The following is a 24,211-nucleotide window of genomic DNA, read 5'->3' as shown; positions in this document are numbered from 1 at the left end:
TTTCTATATTTGATTCTTCATAGATATTGGTATTAACCTAACAGATCCTATGTTCAGAGGAATCTACAGGGGAACACAAAAACATCAAGGTAAACATTTCTTTGTATCTGCTGAAAGACAGGATCAGTCTTATTAAAATCGAAGCCTCTTATCAGAAAGTGAGGTTAGATTTTTTTTCTTTTCTGCTCAGAAACTGGATGCTTATTTACTTGGCTTGAAGAAGACTGTGGCTTGAAGAAGAAAGCATGACAAAATAAGTTAGATGTTCTAAGCAAAATATATTCTTTTCTACAGAATTGCTATTAAGTTGTCATACTGGTAGCTCTGCTTCTAGTGCAAAATGGAAAATTACTGATGTATTTATGTTAGGATTGCATGGAAGAAACTGATCTGAGAATTACGAACAATAAACTACCAAAGTGTAGCATTGCTGAATTGTAGCTACTAATCATAACTAATGCTTTTTTGCTTTCACAGCCTGTAGATACAGATGTAGAAACAGTCTCTACTAAAGTATGAGAAAAACTTCTGTTGACTTCTTGTGATTTAAAGTGGGTCTTCAGTTACTACATTTCGTTTGTGTCTTCTAAAGATTAATAAAGTGTGGTTTAAAGATTGTTCATGATAGGCATTTTGACTGCATGAAAGTGATTTTTAGTTGAAAAGTAGTTAAATTATACTGTAAAATCTTAAGTTCAATTTATGGCATTTTTATGAACTTTCACAGATGACTTTTTGGATGTGGTAGAGAGAGCAGTCAAAGTTGGTGTTAAAAAGGTAATTTCTTGTCATAAAATTTCTTTAATGTTTTTAACTGCTTTCTAATACTTTGGTTTTTAGTGCTTTGTATTAAAAGTTTCTGGAACTTGCAGTGGAAAATGCAATAACTTTGTTCAATAGCATAAAGCAAAAGTGTTCTGTGCAGAGTGTTTTCTTTCATTTACACAGATCATTAGAAGCTGATTATTGCAGTTCAGTGCTATCATATGTGATAGGTATGTAGAATTTCTTTTGTACAGTTTCAAAAGAAAGATGTTTTCCTCTGACCTACTGCAGTCGAGTTCTTAATTTTCCATGTTAGCTGTATTATAGGCAGCCTGTCATCTTGTATTCTGAGTGATTCAGTCAACAGTTACCACTACAGATCAAAACTGAAAAATTGGTATGGTCATAATCCCTCAGATATTTCTCTGTATAAAGGAAATTTTTAATTGTAGAAGAGCCGGGAGTGCCTATAAAGTCTTACAGTTGAGACATCTGAATGTCGGCTAGTAAATACTAGCTTATGTGTATTTAAATTGCATTATTATGAGCAGGTTTGTAACTCTTAGCTTGAAATCAGTGCGTTCAGCTGTGAACCGCGCTCCTTTAGTTATAATAGTCCAGCCTGCTTATACATCTCTCTCTAAACTGAATAAATTGTCAACACAAAAATATGAATTAAAAAAGCATACAGTGCTCATAGTCACAAACTGTTGTACTGCTCTAATAAGGCTGATGGATTAGGAATAAAGAAATAAACCCACCTCTAGAAGAGGAACAGACATCTTGAATGTTTGCTGAAAGGTTCTCATCTGAAAAGAGTAGGAGATAAACTGGGAGACAAAAAAAGAAAACTAGTGATGGAGAAGCTACCACACCGCAGCAAGTCCAGAATCATAGTCACTTTTACTGCGTTTATATGTGCTGTGTAAGTAGTGTTTAATCTTTATACCACCCTCTGAAAGTAAGTGGCAATTTTCCTATTTTATCATCAAAAGTAGATTGGCTGCATAACTTTTTCAAGGTGCACAGTGGATTCAGAACTGGAGTTCGGGAGTTCCGTGCCCTTAGTTATGTCTTGAGTCTTGCTGCTGGCCTGTACAGTGTCAGAAGTCTATTTCATCCCAGACTGTTTCTACTTGCCTATAAGATTAATCTCTTTATTTGAAAATATTTCTATTTTTCCATATAGCTGCTGATTTATGGTAATTTTTTTTGTGAAGTTTTGCCCTGTGCTGTATGTACGCTGACACAATTTCAGTTTAATTTATTTTTCTGGTTATGTTGTTGGGACATGTCTGTCTCTAACAGAGCATACTGCAGAAATGTCTGACTTGGTGCTGATCAAGTCTGGTGTAGCATGTATAGGGATAAGAGCTGTCCAAAAGCAGTGTAGTCATGATATATTAGGACCTAGGCTGCAAGATACTGCAAGTGGTAGTTCAAAAAACAATCTGAGCAACAATTCTGGTGTAATAACCTTTGATCTTGAGGTAAAAATAAAAGATCGGAGCCAGAAATTCTTAAATTTGTAATCATGACTCTGATACAGACTCCTTTGTTGGTTTATCTACTTAACTTACTCGCATCTTGTTTTGGGTGTTAGGGAGTTTTTAGTTTCTCCGCCTGTAAAACAGGGAGATTATTTCTGAATTTCATTTCTTGAATGCAAATAAAGTTTCAAGTCATTATCTAATGAAGTTAATATTGATGCAAATAGTATTTTACTCATTTAATGGTTTAAATACTTATCATAGAACATATTTGATAAAGAAAAAAAATCAGGTTTTGATACGTATTTACTAGCTCCTGAGGACCACTGAGGTTTGTTACCAATTTATGAAATTCTGTCGTGTATATATTTATATCAGTAATTGCCTTCTGACGTTCTCTGCCTAGATTCTTACTTATATCTGTTTTCTTAAACATTGTTTGATGTTCAAAGGAGAACATACTTGCTGACACTGCTTTTCTTTCAAGTTTTTGATTACAGGTGGGAGTCTACAAGACAGTAAAGATGCATTGCAGCTGGCACAGACAAATGGTATTTTCACATTAAATTTGTGTTGTCAGTCAAAAATATAACCTTTTCCCCTCTCAGAATTAAGAGTTCACAAGGACCTTCCCCTGAAGGTGTTTACAGAATCTCAGATTAAAATGAGAAGTTATGTTTCAGAGTGGGGTGAATGCATTGTATATGAGTTTCTGTACATTTCTCTTTAGATCGCTGGATGTTGGAATGCATCAGTCCTTCCTGTAATTTCTATTTCTAGATAAAAATGGAAATTTCAGAAAATTTCTGGAATAAAAGTTTTGTTACAAGGGTCCCTTCTAGAAATAAGATAGAATACTTATATGGTGTGGAATATATGGGTTTTGCTGGTTGGTTTTTTTTTTTTTTTTCTTAGCAATCTATCATGACCAGCTTGAACACGAGGGTTATCTTTCTCTTTATGCTTCTCCTTGCTTTTCCTTTCTTTCTGTGAAGAGACAAATATCATTCCACTAATTACTTAAATATGTGTTTGAACTAAAACACATGTTAAAGTACTATTTATGAACAGAACCATAGAATAATTTTGGTTGGAATGAACCTGAGAAGGTAGTCTGGTCCAACCCAATCCACCTCCCCACTTCCATCAAAGCAGCTCTAGCTTTAGCATAAACTCACATGGCTTGGGGTGTTATATATTCTTTCCCTCCCCACTCATACTTTTACATTCTCCACAAAGGCATTTAGCAGAAGTGTTAGATTTGGCACTAAGGTAGTCTAGATTAGATACTTAGGTAAATCAGGTTAGATGTTACTTGTGGAATTTTCTAACAGCTAATGCAGAGACACACGATGGAAATTGCATGTTGTCTGCAAAACTTAAGCTGAGGATGACCTGATACATTTTGAGTGAGATGTATTTCTAGATGATCTCAAGAGGTCTCTTCCAACCTCAGCAATTGTATGATTTGTTGAGGGCCACTCCACCAGAGTAATTCAGCTTTGAGTTGCAGTTTTGGTGTATGCTAAATTATGTGTATAAAAAGAAACAGGTGCACACACCCCCACTAGAGATACAGTCTAACATTTTTAAAGCAGAAAATAGCAGTGTAATAAAATTATGACCAAGATAAAGTTGTTCAAAGAGAGGGGTTTTTTTAAATTATGAGCAGTAAAAAAAAGTTCAAATACAGATACTGTCTATACCTTATATAAATTTTGTTTCTTTTTTTCTTAAAACCTTCTGATACTATCTTGCTTTAGATGTGTTTTACAGTACAGTTGGTTGTCATCCTACCCGCTGTGGAGAATTTGAGCAGAGTAGTCCTGAACAGTATTTATCTGAATTAAAAAATCTGATTGAAAAAAATAAGACAAAGGTAATAGCAGTTGGAGAATGTGGCTTAGGTAAGTGTTATTTTAGTAGTTCAATTTATTTTTCTAGACATATATTAAAAAATTCTAAAACACTTAAGTGGTTTTTTGTTCTTTTTATTTGTAGATTTTGATAGATTAGAATTTTGCCCAAAGGACACCCAACTCAAGTAAGAAACTGTTGATGACTGTACATTGACTTGTAGCAATTTACAGGAGTGTTTTCTATCTTGTGTTCTACAAGGTAACATTTTGTCAGGCATAGACCTGCCATTTGCAGGGTTGGATATGGGTTTTTTTGGCAGAAATGGGACTTTAAAGATGCATGTCTACATTCAAGTAGTGTTGTGTGCTAAATTTTGCTACCTGCCTGGTGTTGACTTAGTATGACTTTTTCTGTGAAATCGATCAGAATGTGTGGGTTTCTGAGTGTGACAGATGTTCATTTTTGCTAATAAGAACTCTTAGAGACTCATGGGGACAACAACATAATTGTAGTATGTGAAAGAAAATTTCAATTGAGTGAAAGGCACGGGGAAGGGAACATAACTGTCAAAAAGGGTAAGTCAACAGTGGGAAAAAAATGAGCTTTTAAGGGAGGTGTTAGCTGGGAGCACATAATTGACAACTGATGAAAAAGGTAATCTCAGAGTTTTGAAGTAGTATCTGCAGCATAGATACTGAATGGAAAGAAGCTATCACAGCCCCTAAAATCAACTTGCATTCTTGTATCGAGAACTTCTGTCTACAGAGGCAACTGACTGAAAGATAAGAGTGATAAATTCAGATAAGACGAGTGATTAATGAATTGCTCTCACATATTATTGTTCTGAGTAAATTAGTCACTGGGGGGCAGTGGTTAGTTGTATTTTTTCTAATTGTCACATGTTAGCAGTAGGTAGGTTAATTTCTTCATAATGCTACAGTCATACAGTAAAAAATTCAGCAAGTGGACAGGACATTTTTGCTGGTAGAATTCAGTGTACAGTTCAGCCAAGCACACCTTGGAGCATAACCTATTTTCTGTGGCAAACTAGAACACTAGTGAAGTATCATATTTTAAGATCCTTACTGCCTTGATGTTATTGGGAGAAAAAAAATGTATCTGATTTTCCTTATCTGATGAACTGCAGCTGAAGACCTGTAGTGAAAACCTGATTAAGTGCACTGAAATTGGGTTGTGAGAAAAGAGGTGACAGGGTGGAACAGAAATACTTTTTAAAGTGGTAGGTGAGTCCTTTCTAATTATGGTTGATAACGACAGAAAGTCTTTATCTGAGCTATTTCAGTGAATCGTATGAAATACATAAATCTAGCTTCTCAGAGCTATTTGGGAGCCCTTCCTGGAAATTACAGTTGGAAGAAGGTGATTGATGAAACAGACAAAAAGCAAGAAATGTAAGAAAGTGAATAAATATTGAAAGCCTCAGGGATATATGCCTGCCAACATTGTGTTTGGAAATGCTCTGTTTTCTGAATGGACAGCTTTCCCTGTTCCTCATCCTCCATGTGTTTGTGAAACATGGTCAGGGTTTATGGTTGTTTTAATTTTTGCTAATTGAATGCTATGGAGTTGGATACAGTCTGGCTTTCATGACTTTTAGCAGGCTGGGTGGTAAGTTCTTCGAATTAATAGTCAATGAATGCTTTATAAATGAACTAAATCAAAGGAAGGCAACATGTGAAATGCACGGAGGCATGTCACTGGTTTTCAGCTGATGCATGTTCAGGTGTTGGAGCAGTCAGTGGAATAGCTCACAAGCAGCTGCAGAGTTAGTTACCCTGTAGAAGAGAGGTATGGTAGTTTCCCAGGGGGTAGTATCTGAGCATGACCTCTATTTGATTTAATGTTTAATCATTATTTTCTAGTTAGTTATGCTGTGTTTTCTTCTGGATAATTTTCACCTGTCAAAAAAACCCCAGTATTTTTTAAATCTTTTTTTCTTGGATTAAAAAGTTAATAAAGGTGAGGCTAATAAAGATTAAATTCCTTTGTTGAAGCAGCCCTAAGATCTTTGTTAGAATTTTTCTCCATTCTCATAACTTCTCCAACAAAAGGGGGTAGTTTGAATGTTAGTTGGATGAAGATACTGCCTTCATATTGCGGTGAAGGTCACAATATAAATGGACTGATAAGTGTATAGAAGTCTTACTTGTGCTGTGCTACTGGGAGGCGTTTGTGGGGCTTAACGACATGGAGACGGGAGGGCTTGTAATCAAATTGGAGGGGATGAACAAAATCACTTGCACTGTTATTCATACATGAATTCAGAATTGTTTGGGGATATTCTACCTCAGCAAGGTGAGTTGGCTTCAGCGCCTTTAGTGCCTGTTTCCACATCCCAAATGTGGAAATACCACAGTATTTGAACTTCATGGTCAAAACTAGACCTGCAAACAACCCTGCAGAAATATCTTTGAACCTCTTCATTGAGAAGTAACATAGAACCAGCATGGATTGAGTGACGGTCGCTCATCCAGTAAAAAAGGTTGTTCCTTCAGCACTGGAACTAGAAGGGTTTAGTTTCCTCCTGACTTATTTTGTTACCATTCTGATTATTCTGATTTCTTAATGCTTTTCCAGGGTTTATCTGTCTTTTTTTCTCTCCAAGAACTTCCCCATTCACCTCCCCTTTCTCTCTGACAGGGCATGTAGCAACATTCAGCTTCATTGTTGCTAGGAATGGAAGAAGCTTGAATTGCCTTTCCATTTGTAGGGACACTAAACTTTGTACTTTCAAGACCACTGCCCTTCTCAAAATTAGATTGAAATTGGTAGTAAGTTACTTACTTGTTTGTAGCTCAGCCTCTAAAACATCACTTCCTTATGAAACAAATCTTCTGTTTAAAAAAAACCCCACCAATAATCAAGCAACTGTGGCTATTTAACCACAAGAGCAATCATGAGTTCTATTGAAATTTGTATTTAGTCAAACAAGCTCAACTAAGCACAGAGTCTAGACTACAAAGAAGATTCAAACTGTATGTAATTAATTCTCTTGAATTTTTATGTCAGTTTTTAACATTACAGGTGCTCTCTATTCCAGCTGTTTTATCTCAGAGATCTCCACTGATAAACAAGGAAGGTAACTTTTATCAGAGAAATCACAGAATGGTTTGGTTGGAACAGACCATAAAGATCATCTAGTTCCACCCCCCCTGCCATGGGCAGGGACACCTTGCACTAGCCCAGGTTGCTCAAAGCCCCGTCCAACCTGGCCTTGAACACTGCCAGGGAGATGACAGCCACAACCTCTCTGGGCAACCTGTGCCAGTGCCTCACCATCCCCACAGGAAAGAATTTCTTCCTTAGATCTTAACTAAATAAAGTGGCTTACTTTAAACCCACTACCCCTCATCCTATCCCTACACCCCCTGATCAAGAGTCCCTTCCCATCTTTCTTGTAGCCCCCTTTAAGTACTGGAAGGCTGCTGTAAGGTCTCCCCAGAGCCTTCTCTTCTCCAGTCTGAACAGCCCCAACTCTCTCATCCTGTCCTTGTAAGGGAGGTGCTCCAGCCCCCTGGTCATCTTCTGGGCCCTCCTCTGGACCCACTCAAGCACGTCCTTCTTATGTTGCCAGAGCTGGACACAGCACTGCAGGTGGGGTCTCACGAGAGTGGAACAGAGAGGGAGAATTGCCTCCCTTAGCCTGCTGGCCACACTGCTCTTGATGCAGCCCAGGATACAATTGGCTTTCTTGGCTGCAGATATACATTGCGGTGTCACATTGAGCTGCTTCTCAACCAACACTCCCAAGCCCTTCTCCACAGGGCTGCTCTCATTGCACTCATTGCCCGGCCTGTACTTGTGCTTGGGATTCCCCCTACACTTGTGCAGGACCTTGCACTGGGCCTGGTGGAACATCATGAGGTTTGCACAGCCCCACCTCTCCAGCCTGTCCAGGTCCTTCTGGATGGCACATCCCTTCCCTCCAGTGAGTCGACTGCACCACACAGCTTGGTGTCCTCAGCAAACTTGCTGATGGTGCACTCAATCCCACTGTCCATGTCGCTGACAAAGGTGTTAAACATCTCCAGTCCCAACACCGACCCCTGAGGAATTCCACTTGTCACTGCACTCCCCTTGGACATGGAGCTGTTTACCACAACTCTTTTGAGTGTGACCATCCTGCCAATCCCTTGTCCACTGGAGTGGCCCATCAGTCAAATCCATCTCTGTCCAATTTAGAGACAAGGATGTTGTTTGGGACAGTGTCAAACACTTTGCACAAGTTCAGGTCAGTAACATCTGTTGCTTTTCCCTTCTCTGCCAGTACTGTAACCCCATCGTAGAAGGCCACCAGATTTGTCAGGCGCAACTTGCCCTTAGTGAAGCCATGTTGGCTGTCACTAACCACCTCCTTATTTTCCATGTGCCCTAGCATAGTTCCCAACAGGATCTGCTCCATGATTATCATTGGGCATAGAGGTGAGACTGATTGCCTGTAGTTTCCTGGGTCTTCCTTTTTTTTCCCTTTTTAAAAATGGGGGTTATGTTTCCCCTCTTCCAGTCAGTGGGAACTTTACTGGACTGCCATGACTTCTCAGATATGATGGATAGTGGCTTAGTCACTTCATCTGCCAGTTCCCTCAGGACCTGCAGATGCATCTCATCAGGTCCCATGGACTCGTGCACTTTCGTGTTCCTTAGATGGTCTCAAACCTGATCATGTCCTACAGTGGATGGTTCTTCATTCTCTCAGTCTTCCCTTTTGCCTTCTGCATCTTGGGCAGTGTGACTGGAGCACTTGCCCTTGAAGACCGAGGCAAAAAAGTCATTGAGTACCTCAGCCTTCTCCATGTCCTGGGTAACCAGGTCTTCCATTTCCTTCTGGAGAAGGCACATGTCTTCCGTAGCCTTACTTTTATCACTGGTGTACCTATAGAAGCTTTTCTTGTTGCCCTTGATGCCCCTGGCCAGATTTAATTCTGTCAGGGCTTTGGCTTTCCTAACCTGATCCCTGGCTACTCAGACAATACCTTTGTATTCCTCCCAGGCTTCCTGTCCTTGCTTCCACCCTCTATATCAACCTGTAATATACAGAAAATACTGAAAATTTTACAAAACTACATGACCAGTCGTGTTGTTTGGGGTTTTTTTTCCAATTTTGCTTATTATTTAGATGTTAAGAAAGTGTAAATCAAACTAATGGTTTGCTGCTGCTTTCTCCTGATTGATAGGTGAATCATACACAGTGATATGTCAACACTTGATTTTGTTTTTGAAATGTTTCTGATATCTGATGATGGGAATACCCCAGTGCCCCAGACTCTTTTAAGAATAACACCTAAAGAAATCCAATACATACATACAGTCCTGGCCTGTTGGGACAGGCAGTGTTCTTCTCCTGCCTTCTCTAAATAATGTCGTCTTTCAAATTGTGTATGGATACCGAGTCACCTATGCACTGCTGGTCTTCTGCCATGCATAAATTCTACTGTTTCCTGAGGGTTGGTCATTTGCATGCCTGGGTGTAGTGCAGCAGACAGAAGTGGTAAATGATAATGCTCTGGGATCAGAATTGGCTGCCAATGACAAGTGATGGGTTAGTTCAGTGCGTGCTAATTAGTTTCCTTTAAAAACTGCACTGGGGAAGCTGGCTACCTAGTTAGCTTCCCTCTGCCCATATTTTTATGTCTTTTCATAGCATGGCTGCTTTGCTGTTACTGCTCCTTCTAGGAGTAGAAGGTAGGAATAAAATGGGTGAAAAGGAAAGGATGTAGACACACAAAGGGGAAGAAGGAAGACAGTGGAGGACTTCAAAAGAGTGAAGATAATAGTCAGAATGAGACAGAAGTAAGATGCCTAATATTGGTATTTGTGCCACCCCAAGGGAGGAAAAACTGACTTTCATGGAAGGGCAAACAAAAACTCTGGATTGTTATTTTACAGGCCAGTCAGCTCTGATGCAGTTTTTGACCATCTCAGTCTGCACAAACTCCAACCCTGACACTGCACGAGTACATGCTTAGCATGTGCATGTGTTCTTCAGTATTGATGCTCTTGGCCACTTCTTGTCTGTCTTCCAGCATAGATCACAACTATGATTATACTTCGGGAAAGAGTTCCTTTTAAGTCCTTGCACAAGGAAGAGCTTTTGCATGGCAAATGCATTAATTCTGTCTTTAGTTCTTGAGGACAAAAGCTGGAAGAAACTAATTTACTGTCTGTATTTGCTCTTACAGTGTGTTTGTGTTTAAAGGTGGTTTTTATTTTACAGGTATTTTGAAAAACAATTTGACCTGTCAGAACAGACCCAACTGCCCATGTTTCTTCACTGTAGAAACTCACATGCTGAATTTTTAGGTGGGTTTAGTTTGAGAATTTCATATTCAGAGCAAATTCTGAATATGTAAAATCTGGAAACCTGAATCTTTGACCTTTTTCTGTTATAAAGCTGTCTTACATTTTTATTTATTTCCTTTCGTAGACATAATGAGAAGAAACCGAGATAGATTTGTAGGAGGGGTGGTAAGTATGGATTTCAGTTTAGCATTCTTTTTTATATGCCTGTGTGTGAATATTGTTGCTTAATATGCAACTTCTTGTTTGTCATAGAATCTGGGTAGGCTTCCTGTTACATGGTTTAAGTTATTACTAATTAGTGTTTTCCAGTCCCTTCTAGTATTTTTATTTTCATTGCTTATTCAACAGGTTTTTTGCAAGGTAAGAAGATAGGCTGAGAAAAAGCTTTGCAGCTGACATGGGCAGTTTTTCTTGGCTGTCAGAAGGACAGTTTAAGCACCTTATAACTGACACTGGCCTTTTCCCAATTTGTCAGTGTCTGTAACTGCAGTGCATTCAGACCACAGATAATTCAGATGCATGTTCCCAGTGGAAGCCATAACCTCAAACATTTGCTTCTTACGTTAGACATCGTTTTCAAATTAGATCCAGATGTAACTTTTGATTACTTTAGGTATTCAGATCATGTACTTTAGTTCACAAGCATAAGAGGAAAAACTTTGGATGAAATAGTTAGGAAAGTCTAGCAACGCGCTCTCAGGTTTCCATTATGGCAGGGTTTTCCAGAAGTAATAGATGCTTGGATTACTCTATCCTACTAATATCACCACACCTCCTACAATAGTATGTCAGTCCCCAGGTTTCCCTTTTGTTACTGCTAAAACTTTCCCCCCTAGCTGAGTACTTTGCATGTTGTGCTCTTATGTAATACAGTACAGTCTCTCCTTCCTTTCTTTCGCTTTTCTGCAAAACCAGTAATCAGTGGGGAAATGATCAGCCTCTGCAGCTGAGCGTACCCCTCGCAGCATGGGGGAGCAGGCAGTTGGCTTTGCTCCACTCAGGCTGACAAGCTGGCAGTTCCCAGATGCATTACACTGCTTGTACATTGTGACCTCTCACTTGCCTCTTCAGTCACTGTGATAACCTGATAGACTGTCCCTCTAGTTCCAGTGGGCTAAAATCTGTGGAGAACATAACATGGCTCTTACTGTGTCCCTGACAGTGTGCCCTGTGGGGAATACTGAAGAAAAAATGTAAAAATTCAGCGTGCACAGGATTAGTTCTTGTGTATAGTCTCCCAGCTGTCAGCTACAGGAAGTTCCTGGGCCAAAAGCAGTATCACTGGATAGGCCTTTTCTACACATATTTATCACTATATAATGTGGTGGCCACTTCTATTGCAGCATTCAAGTGACTACAGCCTGAACTTTGCCCAAATTCAGAATCATGTGCCAAATACAGAATCAGCTAAGCCATGCCCCATCTTTATGTTTGTACCAATGTGCAATGCATACTATCAAATATTTATGACACAAATAAAAAATTATATGTACTTTTAAATTATTCGAGTTTTATATTGAAGTACATATATTTGTATAAATGTGTTCATTTGTATTTATATATGTTCTAGGTACATTCTTTTGATGGCACAAAGGAAGAAGCAGCAGCTATTATAGATTTGGATCTTTATATTGGAATAAATGGCTGGTAAGTTCTTTACAAGAAATAAAACTATTTTTAAATGTCAGCTGTAGCGAACTCATTGCTTTTCTTTTAAACAATGAGATCAAGTTTTCAAATCTCACTAGACTGTTAATCATCTGACAGATTTAGAATTGCACTCATTAGTCTGTTAGCTATAAAAAGTTCTTAACTCACAGCTCAGTGAGTTAATCTAGTCTTAGGTCCATTCTACTACCCTCAGGTCAATCCTTGTTTGTAAATAAATATGGTTCTTGAACGTGGAAGCAGTCCTTCTGAGAAGCATTTAAAAAATAGTATAATTTTAAGCTGCCATGTCAAATCCAGGAGAAATGCAAATGTAACCTGAGCAGCCTCATCTACTGGTTACGCAGTCTGAATTCTCAGCAGTCATCTGGCCAAAAGCCAGCCAGCACTGCTTTATAAGTTCATGGGTTGCCGAGGCCAGGCAGGTGTGGGCAGTGCAGGCAGGGGTTCCGCATGCTTACTAGGGTGAGACGGCTTCACTGAGTAGCTCTCCAAATTTGCTGTTTTCTGCAAAGTTCAAATGTACAGGCAGCACTTTTGAAAAATGAAGCAAATTTTATTCATTAACAACATTATTTAGGAAGCTGCGTTTGCTGCAAAACATTTCAAGAGGCAAATTACTTATTTCTATATACTGTTTTTTTAACCAAACTCTGATCTTCTAGTTCTTTGAAAACAGAAGCCAACTTGGAAACACTGAAATCAATTCCTAGTGAACGATTAATGATAGAAACTGGTAAGATTTTCTATCTTGGTCAGTTTGTGACTTAAACACTATTGGGCAGCGAGATATGCTTGTATAGCAATGATAAGGCAGAAGCAGGACCTAAGGAGTTCAGGGTAGGAAAAGGACTGGCTGTTTCTCCGCTTTGGAAAGCAGTTCACAGGCTCCAGAAAGACTCCTTTTCAGCCTTCTGCTAAGTAAGCTGCTATGTCAGGTTCTGACACTGCAGGGGAAGATGGAAAGGACAAATGGACAAGCCCAGATTTTTAAATGTACTTAGGTATCAGAATCCTTCTTGATTCTCTTTTAAAATCTGGCTTGCTGGAGATGTGCCAGACACAGGGTTGTGAGCTTGCCACTGGTAGCAGTAGCAGCATTTGGAAACAACAGCTCTTTAAATGGGGTAAGGGAGAAGAATGCTTCAATTCCCCTCTTGGCCTAATGAGAAGTGATTTTAATTGACTGACTAGGTATGCCTTTTTTTTTTTTCTTTTGGCATGTTCATTTCAGTTCTCAATAACTGGCAATTATAAATACAGTGTTTATTTAAATTTGTGAATATGAGAAAGGAAAATAACAAACTGCCTAAATTCTTAGATTTATTGACATGTGAAGTACAGACCTGTTGAAGTATACAGGAACTTTCTGCGGAACACAGTGTATCTAGCTATCTTTATCACGTCAGAGGAAATTAGTGTTACATACTATTATTGCTGATTTTTTAAAATGTAAAATCCTGAAGGTTAAGGGTATAAAAATCCAAACATTGTGAAGATGTTAAATTGCCCAAATCTCTTAAATTCCATTTTGAATCGTAAGTCACTGCTAGAGATTGCAAGAACTTTTGTCTGTGGAAGTAGTTGATTAAACTATCCCATGCTATTCTCAAATGATTGCATACTCTTAATTCTTTTTTTCAAATTAAACTAGATGCACCTTGGTGTGGAGTGAAAAATACTCACGCTGGATCAAAATACATTAAAACTACATTTCCAACAAAAAAGAAATGGGAAATAGGGCACTGCCTGAAGGACAGAAATGAACCCTGCCATATAATGTAAGTCTACTGCTGTACCATTATTTAAAATACTTCATATCTCACAGGGAAAAAAATTGAAAAAATCAGTTCACTGAAAATGTAGTAAATAGACATGAACTCTAAATGTAGTGAAACTTATGCAAGGTATTGCTTTATAGGCTGTGGAAAAATTTAGTCTTCATTTTCCCACTTCAGCAATTTTGAATGTAAAAAGCTCCCTGAAAGGAAAACCAGTACTGCCTTTATCTTTTCACTTGGTACATTAAAGAAGGGGTTAAACCCTGTGAAGTAACCTGACTTGAATAAATTTCACTCCGTTGTTGTGCCAGTTATTTTTAAAATTGACAGCGCACTGGAGCTGTGCAGCCCTCTGCAGAGGGGGCACTACTGAGACACCCAGTAGTGCCTCTGCTCGTATCACAGCGCCTGGGACATGAACTGCCATAACATCAATCTGCTTAGGGTCATTTCTTCAGGCTGCTACTGTGCCTACAAAAAAATTAAGTTTCACAGAATAGTGTGATTCTATGTAGTTTGGATGTGAACAGCAGTCAACATAGAGAACAGCGAAAGAAAACTCCAGGGGCTTGTCGACAGAGTTAGAAAAGTGCAGAAACTGTTTTCATGTGCTTTATGGCAGAGGTGTGGAAAGCAGGGAAAGTTTAGTGAAAATGTTATCTCCATTAAATAGCACTGATGGATTAAATGCCTGAAATATCACAACACTTATTGAAGTCTGGTCAGTTAGTTATACCAATTTTCTCAGTCATCTTCTTGTTACCAACTCTCTGAAAAGAGAGAGGAGTTTGGGAAGGTTTCTTCTTGCAGTGAATGAATTTTCAGTAAATAAAGCTCACAGCTGTACTGATGCAGGTGCAAAGCCCATTTATTCGAGTTTTGTTGTTGTTGTGAAGTCTGTATATGGATGAAAAGCTGTGTAGATTACCTGTTTGGAACTAGCTTTTGAAAAACTGCTCAGGACAGTACTGAAGAATGTAGGTATTCAGTGTCTAAACAAGAGTCTGAGAACAGAAGGAAGTTCTGCTGCTTTTTTGGGAGACCCAAAGAAACTCTCGGAGAGAGACGACCACTGATCATGCTAAAAGCACAGTTTAAGCTTACAGGGTGACATCTCCTAGTGTTCAGATAAATTTTATGCAGTTATGTCAAGTTGTAATTCCCTTTGAAATTGGCTTTAAACACAACGTGCACACACTACCATGGAAGGGCTCTTTCTAGGGTTAGTCCATGATTTTGGAGTAGATGAATAAATCCAGGAAGAACAGTTCTCTGGTCCCAGCTGGAGGACCTCTACTGCCACTGAATAAGGCTATTTCAGTAAGCCTGGGTGTGTTACCACCACCTCCTGTCTCCCCGTCTGCAGCCTTAGTGGTAGTTTACACAAGTGTTCCAGAACCCCAGAACTGGAAATGCAGGGAGTCTGTTCTAGAACAGTACACAACTGCTATACTTTGGCTTTTGCTTTCTGTTATAAAACAGTATCTTATTTAGTTCAAAATTATTTCAAAGTTACTGTCCCTTTAAAACATTAAATATGACCTGTACCGATTGTAGAGTAGTAACCCGAGAACCTCTTACACCTTAGAAAAGATGTAGTAACTGAGAACTGGTATTTTGTGACTTCGCAGAGAGCAAGATCTGCTGTGAGGGGCAAGATAGACTCAGGCCAGAGCATATTTAATGTTTAGGGTATATATACTGTTTAATATAGCTCAGTTAGCAGGAGGAATTTTCCACTTGTCTTTTTTTTGGTGGTGCTGGATACCTTTCAGTTTTGATGCTGGGTGGTATTTCTGCTTTGTATGTATTTTCAGAACTGCACTACTCACCCTTGGAAGCTATTTTTTTTAAACTTTAGCCACAAGATGCTCTTTTTTTCCCCCTCCTTCAGTGACTTCATATATGCAGTGTTACATCTTGCATCCAAGTGGGAATAGATCTATAAGTGCTACCAAGGCTCTTCAAGGGTGAAACTCTTCGGTGTTTGTTACTTCTGCGTTGGCCTGATCTCACCCCATCTCATCTTAAGGGAATATCCCCTTAAACCCAGAAGCTCTTTGGCTGCAAAACACAAAAGTGGTCATGAAATGGGCTAATTCTGCATCTAGGAAAATATCTACATTCCAGTAGTTAAGAGCAACTTTCTCTATTCTGTCTTCCTCAGAAGTTTAGCTATTGCATAAGTTAAGAGACAAGATCTAAAAACCAAAACCACCAAACCCTACCACCAGGCTTGAGGTTCTTACTCTTTGCTCTGAAGGGTTTTTTCCTGCTAATAGAAGAAATGAAAGTATGACTTATCTTAGGAAGTGCACAGAATTTATTTTTTTTTCTGGAATGGTTGATATAAAATCAAGAAAATAAGTACAGAGAAAAGACTGCCTTGGTTTTCTGTTAGTGTTAATATTATTCATCCCATTTGTTTTGCCTCCTTTTCCTAGCTTGTATCAAGGCTATGGGCCTTTTAAAATTGCTCATTTAACATTAACTGCAAATACCTATATGTGTTAATCACAATTAATCTAGAGAATGAGGAAGTAGGAATAAGTTACTTCGGCAGCTATACTCTCAGATAAGGCTGTCTGGAATCTAAGCTTTGCCATAGTGCAGCTTTAGCCTTGAAAGGCTAATGAGTTTCAGTCTGGAAAATGAAGACCATTGATAAAGACACCCACAAAAGGACACTTTCTTTGAAACAGAAAGCTTTTTAATTACCTCCAAACAAGAGTCAAAAGACCAAAGATGAATCTGTACCAGTGAGCAACCAGTGTTCAGTGTAAAGGGAATGGCAGTTAGTGACTTAAAAGTGAAGCTATTTGCATATCTGAGCACCTTGCCCTGTTGCTCTCAGCATATATTTTTATTCCAGATTAATTTTAGTGACTTGTATATACACATGCAGCAGTCTGAAGTATATTCAGTACTGAGTTTCAGCCTTCTAATATCAATCCTTCTTTTTTAGTCAAATACTGGAAATAATGGCGGCAGTAAGAGAAGATGACGCACTTGAGTTGGCCAATACTCTGTATAACAACACTATTAAAGTCTTCTTTCCAAATACATAGTCATTTTTCTTACATTTATTCAGCATAACTTTAGTAAATATATTGCAAAAACTCAAGAATTATATCTGCAAGTTCTTATCAATGGAAGCCAATATGTAGTACTTTTTTTTTTATGGTACAAGATTAAAGCTGCTTTTGAAAAGGTGGTATGCATCTGTGCAGTTTCTCAGCCCTGTTTCCCTTTTGTCAAGATTCAGGATCAATTTTAAGGACAGCCCAAGCTAGCAACTCTTGTTAACACCTGTATGCCTTACAAGATGAACACCAGGCTGCCGGGTTCACAAGTAGAGCACTTCAAGCTACTACTGGTAATTCAGAAGTGTTTAACACATCAATGGCATGCTTTACTACTTCACCAGAAAGCTTAGCAGTTTCATCTTTTGTTCCACATATGCAAACGCTGTAACATTAAGTCTACCAACCTAATTCATTCTTTATTTTTTAAAAACACAACTCACTAGTTTTTAGCGATAAAGCTCTGCTAATACTGAATTTGTAAATAAAGCTGCTTTGGTTCAGGCTTTTCATTTCTGATTTGACCAGCTGAACAGTCTGTTTTCGCCAGTATTTTTCATTTGCATCCAGAACTCACTGATCAGGGATTACTGGTATACAGTCTTTGGCACAGCATTATCACTACATCAATTAAAGAGTGTTTTTCCAACCATCTTAAAAACATGTGAAAACATTTTATTCCATGTACAATAATGTACATAATTTTAAGGTGGTCATGAAAGAGACCAGCAAAAATTAGAGGTATATTTACAGTAGCACACACCACAGTAAACAACCACCATTCACAGACTCAACATTGAGATACTGCTGTTGTGCTTAAGTACAATAACTACAAAGTGATACTTTATTCTGTTGAAGTCAATCTTAAACAAATACCTCATGGCTTAGTAAAGGGCATCTTAATCACCAAGAGAGTTAGAGTCAACATTGAGAGTCTCATTCATGTGCTGTGCCACACACTCATCATCTTCCTCATCACTATCAGAACTGTCATTATCTTCATTTAATTCATTTTCAGCATCAGCAGCTTCTTCTGCAACTTGTACAGGATTTTCATTTGGTGCCACAAACCCATTGTTGTTAGAGATACTGGCATTTTCCTTGTCCTCAATATACACTTTCTGATGGCACATTGGGCAAGTGTCCTGAATGTACAGCCACTTCCGAAGACAAAGTGCATGAAAATAATGATTGCATGGCGTAATGCGAGCAGAGGTGGTGAACTCATGGTAGCAGATTGCACAGACATCATCTATTTCATGTAACCGACTTCCTTTTACCTCAGGAAGGGAGTTTATTTTCTTAACAGCAGTCCGGCGATTTATAAAAGTCTTCCAGCCATTCTTTGCTTGCAGGTAGATGTTGAAGTATGCGTGTAGACACATCATGCAAGCGCGAATCTTGCTTCCCGATTCGAAAACCATTGTGTAAGCTCCATTTCCAAACATGATCACTCCAAATATAAACTCAATAATATTGCCAGTTGAACGAACGTAATAGACATAATCATCAAGTTTTTCCCATAGCACATTATAGTAGCCATCAATCATAAACAATATATAAACAGTGATAGAAACTATTACTTTTAGGCAAAGCTCTACACAGAATGCTGTAACTGCAAAAAGCCACGTATTTAGTGCATAGTGGTGCCAGAGGATGTAACTGAGCAGAACTGGAAGGATGAAAAGGCAAGCAGAAACAAACAGTACAGGGAAGTGTCTGCGAAATGATGACACGTGGGAGGCACTAAGAGACATGAGCACGGGGTCTGTCATTCCATGGATAAAATGCAGGACTGCAGTCAACAAAAGGCACATGTTTCGACTCAGGCGAACTAACCGTTCTTCTGGTTTCAGTCCACTTAAACCAGTCTGCAGAGCCAAAATGAAAAACAAGACAGGTGCTACAAAACCAAGCCTTTTGTCATCCTCATCAGTTGATCCGATGAAGGCCAAGATGCCGAGTCCCAAATAATGCGCTATTGAGGAAATGACGGCACTCATGCCTAACACGGTTAACGTAGAGTCGCACCCACTTATGATCAGACTGCAGAGCAGCTCCCAGCAGTTATCCCATGATATCAAGAAGAATTTTGCTTCTGTATTAGTTTCAGCCATCTTTACAACATATGTTAATACCACAGCTTGTGCTGTAAGTCTCGTTAGCCAAAAGACACGTAGTACTGCTGGAAACCGAATCCTTTTCCATGTATCTTCCATCAATAGCTGTAATCCATAAATGCGATACATGTGCCTCACCAGCAGATAAACGTATCGCACCGAGTAATAGAACCATTTAATTTTCGTAACTAAAATGGCTGTGGTATTTAGAGTCAGAACTAGGCCTGAAATAAAAACTAGTATCTGCCGGACATTTAAAGGTAATTCAACAACCAAGCCAATTACAGGAATCAGTATATCCAGGATGATGAGCTGAGAGTATATGGACTGCACGTTCAGCAATGTGACATACCCAATGCCAAAGGTAAGCTGAAGGATGGAAAGCGCCATCCATAGCGAAGGTCCTTTATGAGGGAAGATCTGAATTCCGAACGCGGCTGTGTAGTAGGCACTGTAGAAGTTTATGTGCAAAGCAGCATAGTAATTCACCAACACTGAAGTCGCAGCCAGCAGAAATGCCGAGGCGATCATATAAAACTTGAAAAGTGCTCGCTGTTGTAAGACCAGAACAACACTGGATACAAAGACACCTAAAAACAGATTGAAATAGTTTAGTTCTCAGCAGAAATTCAACAACAGATTAACCTATTAGCTTTGGAGCTCCATTTATTTAATGTATCATTTCCTAACTAGTCACTTGCTACTCTGCATTACCAGTGGTGCCCTTTTCAGAGAACAGACACAAGAACAGTGTAATCTGTGTTTAATACATCAGGGCAGTGCAGCTGCGATGCAAAGCCAATGCAAGCATAAAGTCACAATCACTGTTAAATTCATCTGTGGTTTCAGACTAGAGCAGTGATAACTCCCAGCCTTTCAGTCTTAACTCCTGAAATCTAAGGGTAGACAAGTTCTAAAAGCAGAAAAGAATTACCAGATACAGCATCATCTTTATAGGCAAAGTTAATAAGGAATAAATAAGTGAAATTTATGAAGTCCCTTAATTCACTTGAGCAAAGCACTCGGCTACAGACGTCAAGCTGAAGTACTAAAGATAACAGTGGACAGAACAGTTTAGCTAAACCTTTTAATGGGAAAACAGCAAAAAAATGGTCATTTACTAGGGAGAGGGCACTCTTCTTCCAATTCCCTACTATTTGCTTTAATTTCTGAAAAGGCATCCTGAAACTAAAGTCTTACGGAAAAAAACATCCACAGTATAAAGCTTTTGTACACAGAATCCAAAACTGCACCAATCGCCTCTTTGCCAATGGCAGTGTGAACCTGCCTATTACTTGGTAGAAGTCAGATTTAGATCTTGAAATTCCTGTTTGCTAACCTTTCCCTCACACTGATCACAAACACATCTTGACCGTGACTGGAAGTCTGCACTCTCCTATGTGAAATCCTACCACAGCATCTGTAGCACCTTGGCATTAGATTTAGAACTGTGCAGTAAACTTCTGCAGCATAGCTTATGAATTTCATCACTACATACTACATAGGTAAGGGCTCTGCCCTAACAGATGTTTAATTAAACAACACTTATCACTAGATTCACTTCCTTTTTTTTCTTTTTTTTTTTCCCCCCAGGAAATACACTGCCTTTGTTTTGGGCTTCTCAGTCAGCTTCCAGTCTAGAACTGCTTTCTCATCCAAACCAATTTGGAGAGATTTCGATCTCTACAACTTATATTTTAAGTTGCTTTCAATCTCTGTAGTAAAACTAATGAAATCGCAAGTAATCCTCTTCCAACTGGAGGACAGTATCAGTCTTTTCTGACAATTGTCTTTTAGATTGTTCCAAATCCTCCATAATCAAGTGTTTAAAAAAAAAATATTTTAAGCCATGTTATCTTGATCATGGGAATAAAAAAAAAATGCTAAGAACCAGCATTTGATTCCACCAGTAGTGTTGCCAGCTGCTTGTATCAAAAAGACCCCAACCAACCCCACCCTTCCCCCCAAAAGACCCCCAGCCTAGAGGACTGAATAAGAAGGGAGAGGGTCAACATGCATCAACAGCAAAAGGCAGACTACAAAAAGTTATTAATGCACCTTAACAGTAGCACTGGCTCATACAAAAACATTCTCTTTAACTAATCATTAACCTAGTAACCTTGTGAAGTTGACCGAGGAAAAGCCTCAATCAGTTTTCAGCAAGTGCCTTGTATCACAGCTCTGTTCTTCCAATAGCTGGGTATGCCTCACATATAGCACTTATTTTAAGATATCCTTGATGGTTTCCCACCATAAACACCTTTGGGAAAGCCCACACTGCTGCCAAGTCTGTACCCTTTGTCCTTTCTCACAAGTCACAGAAAAGACTCAGATGCCCGTAACAAGCTCATTATTTACGTAAGTCTGATCATTTGAGCCAAATGAGATGCATTTTTCACTAAGCAAGCTGCTTTGAAACAAGCCTGTTAAAACCTATTTTTCTTGCTTGCAATTGCAGTAACAGGCCTGTATTTACTACAGGTCATCTTAAAACAGTGACGTTTCACATGCAAGACACATCCCTAAGCACTACAGAGAGTCAATAGAAAAGCTAGACCTATTGGTTCCTCTAAAGAGGGGCTAACAAAAGGTAAAACATTTCTCTGTCATCACTTGTGTGGGAAAGTCAAGACACCCCTCCCCCCCACAAAGGAATCACAAAAGACCACAGGAGGTAACTCAAATCTGGGAAGGGGAGGTGAGCACTCCTCTCCACCATTTAGGTCATTCAGTCTATCTGGCCAGGACAAGACTTCCCCCTGCCCTGCAAAGTGTTCTCCAAACAGTAAATCTTTTCCCACTTTCCCTTGATAGGAAATGGCACAGCTCCCCCTTTGATAAGATTTGTCTCCTCTTTCTGTACATACCGCTGCCCATCTTCACTGTTCCTATCTGTACAACCCCACCAGCAGCTAGCTGCTCCAGTATGGCCCCAAACACAACATTTAACCAAACCACACACATTTACTTTTAAAATAATTTGTGTTATAATGAATCCCTCATTTTTTCCTTTAACTCCTGCAATGTCAGTATCTTTATAGTAGCACACTACCTAGGATTCAACCTTCAGTCAGTAGCAGGGTTCAGTTACCTTTGCACATAAGTATTTTAATCATGTGGAACTGCCATATTATTTTTTCACTAGCCCTAGCCATTCTACTTTTCTTCCACATCTTTCTACAGACTACAGTATTTATTGTAACCCTCTGAAAAATCAGAGGCCTTGCAGAGAAGGGACTGCTGTCTGAAATAACAGTTTCACACTCCTGGGGATGGTGGTTCTGCTGGAATTGAAACCATGCAAAGGTATGAAATGTAAACATGGTGCTGGAGACAAAGCAAGGTTAATGAAAAAGACTGAAGAAAAATGGCACTCCAGTTGTAGAACTTGGTTCTGTGCTGTGTGTAACTCTAGGTACTTGTATGGAATAATCAGACCAAGGAATCCTGCAGTTAAAACTTTTTAAAAATCATACAGATCTTTACTAGTATTTTTGAAGAACTGTACTCACACCTGCAGAGTACTGCAGAACTGTTCAGTATCACCACTGAAAGCTATCAAATCTCTCCAGAGCTATGGTCTTCTTATCTAGAGGATAACTGTGCATTTATCCTATGCTAAATAGTATTGTGCTACAGCAAAAAATTTGGATCAGTCTTTCAAAGCCTGCAAACGATAGCTAAAAGGGCAACTTCCCTACTATTTAAATACATTATGATCCAAAAGAAGTATTTCAGTTTATCCTAACAGCAGCAAAAAACCCACCCTGTAATCCTTAAATTCAGATGAGGAAAAAATAGATGCAGAAGCACTGTTGTTTGAACCACTTGGAAGGTCTTTAACATCATCTTTAAGTGGTTACATTGTACTTTTTCTTTATTTTTGGAAAGCCAAGAACAACAGATGACTTGTCTCAAAGGATAAGATAAATCTCTTGGCATAAACTGTTCCCAAAGCTCTTTTGCAGGAGGCAGGGATTAACCACTTCTTCCCCCAAACACTTCCAGAAAGTGATCATATAAAGGCAATCCTGAAAACCACCTTCATCTGTTAATGCCAATATCACACACTTGGGAGAGCTCATCAAATAACATATCCACCGTTCTTATTTACATAGGATTAATTTCAAGGCACTGCCTACAGTGTCTGGATCATAGGACGAAGGACTCCTGAAAGCACAATGACTGCAATGTCATTTCAGTAGGAAATGGTCTTGGCAATTCCAGAAGTATGAAACAGAAGAAAACAAAGAAAATGGGAAGCGGGGAGGAAGAAGCCCTCCTCCCCCTCCCAAAAGCTGTCGGTACCAAGCTGCAAGGCCGGGCAAAGGAGGCAAGTCACCTCCTCAGCCTCGCCTGTCACACGAGAGGCAACTTCCCCAGGCACCCTTTACCAAAGGAGCAGCAGCCCAAATAAAATACCTGCTTTGTTTTGTTACTTTCTCTCTTTGCTCTCCTCTTACCTGCTGTCTTGCTATAGGTCATCCTCTACTTTTTTCCTCCTCTCCCGAACTTCTGCGATGCCATTACCACCACACTTCTCACCGTGTACCTTTCCTTTTAACCTCGCTTCTCAGCTTCCTACCTCAACAGCCATACCACCTATTCCCTTCCTGGGTATTTTTTTCTGCTATAAACATCAAACAAACCACAAAATCAACACAGCACAGGCTTGCAAAACACTCTCGCTGTTCTGGATCCTCCTTTCCTTCCTGCCTCAGGATTCCCAGCTCCAAGATGCGATACATGATGCAGCATCACCTGTACAGCAGTTCACAGACTGGGGCTCCAACCCAGCTGAAGCCACCCAAGATATCAAGTAATACTGAAAATAGTATCGCCTAGTTATACCAGTGATTTTCAACCTTCATTCCAGGGAAAAAAAAGCAGCTTAAAAAAAAACATCAACGAGTTTGAAGAGACTTCTCTTTCGTTTGGCATTTCTGAACCGCTGTTCCTAAAATAAGGATTTCGCAGCCTATTTCAGGAAAACATCACACTATCCAAAGTGCTTTAAAAAAAAAAAAAGGTATAGCCGCGAAGTCACATGTTTTCCGCCGCGGAGGGGGCTCAGAGCCCCGAGTGGCCGCGCACATGGCGAGAGCCGCCCGCCCGCCGCCACG

At 39.3% G+C, this 24,211-nt stretch overlaps 2 protein-coding genes across 2 annotated transcripts; one reads left to right on the top strand and one right to left on the bottom strand.

Moving 5' to 3' along the window:
- Nucleotides 1–17,099, top strand: TATDN1 (TatD DNase domain containing 1). The gene is made up of 11 exons (XM_026841839.1): nt 1–89; nt 728–777; nt 2,743–2,806; nt 4,019–4,162; nt 4,257–4,299; nt 10,351–10,436; nt 10,561–10,601; nt 12,007–12,083; nt 12,770–12,840; nt 13,759–13,885; nt 16,851–17,099. Exons 1-11 carry the CDS (start codon nt 50–52, stop codon nt 16,951–16,953), a joined length of 846 nt encoding a protein of 281 aa, XP_026697640.1. The 5' UTR covers nt 1–49; the 3' UTR covers nt 16,954–17,099.
- RNF139 (ring finger protein 139) lies at nt 17,056–23,923 on the bottom strand. The gene is made up of 2 exons (XM_026841838.1): nt 23,552–23,923; nt 17,056–19,678 (listed from the first exon to the last, which is right to left on the bottom strand). The coding sequence occupies exons 1-2, from the start codon at nt 23,571–23,573 to the stop codon at nt 17,868–17,870; spliced, it is 1,833 nt and encodes a 610-aa protein (XP_026697639.1). The 5' UTR covers nt 23,574–23,923; the 3' UTR covers nt 17,056–17,867.
- Between the last annotated feature and the right edge of the window lie 288 nt (nt 23,924–24,211).

Source organism: Athene cunicularia (genome assembly GCF_003259725.1).
Source record: "Athene cunicularia isolate RWA chromosome 2 unlocalized genomic scaffold, athCun1 chr2_part1, whole genome shotgun sequence".
Taxonomy (NCBI): Eukaryota; Metazoa; Chordata; class Aves; order Strigiformes; family Strigidae; genus Athene; species Athene cunicularia.
This window is presented reverse-complemented; position numbering and strand designations above follow the sequence as displayed.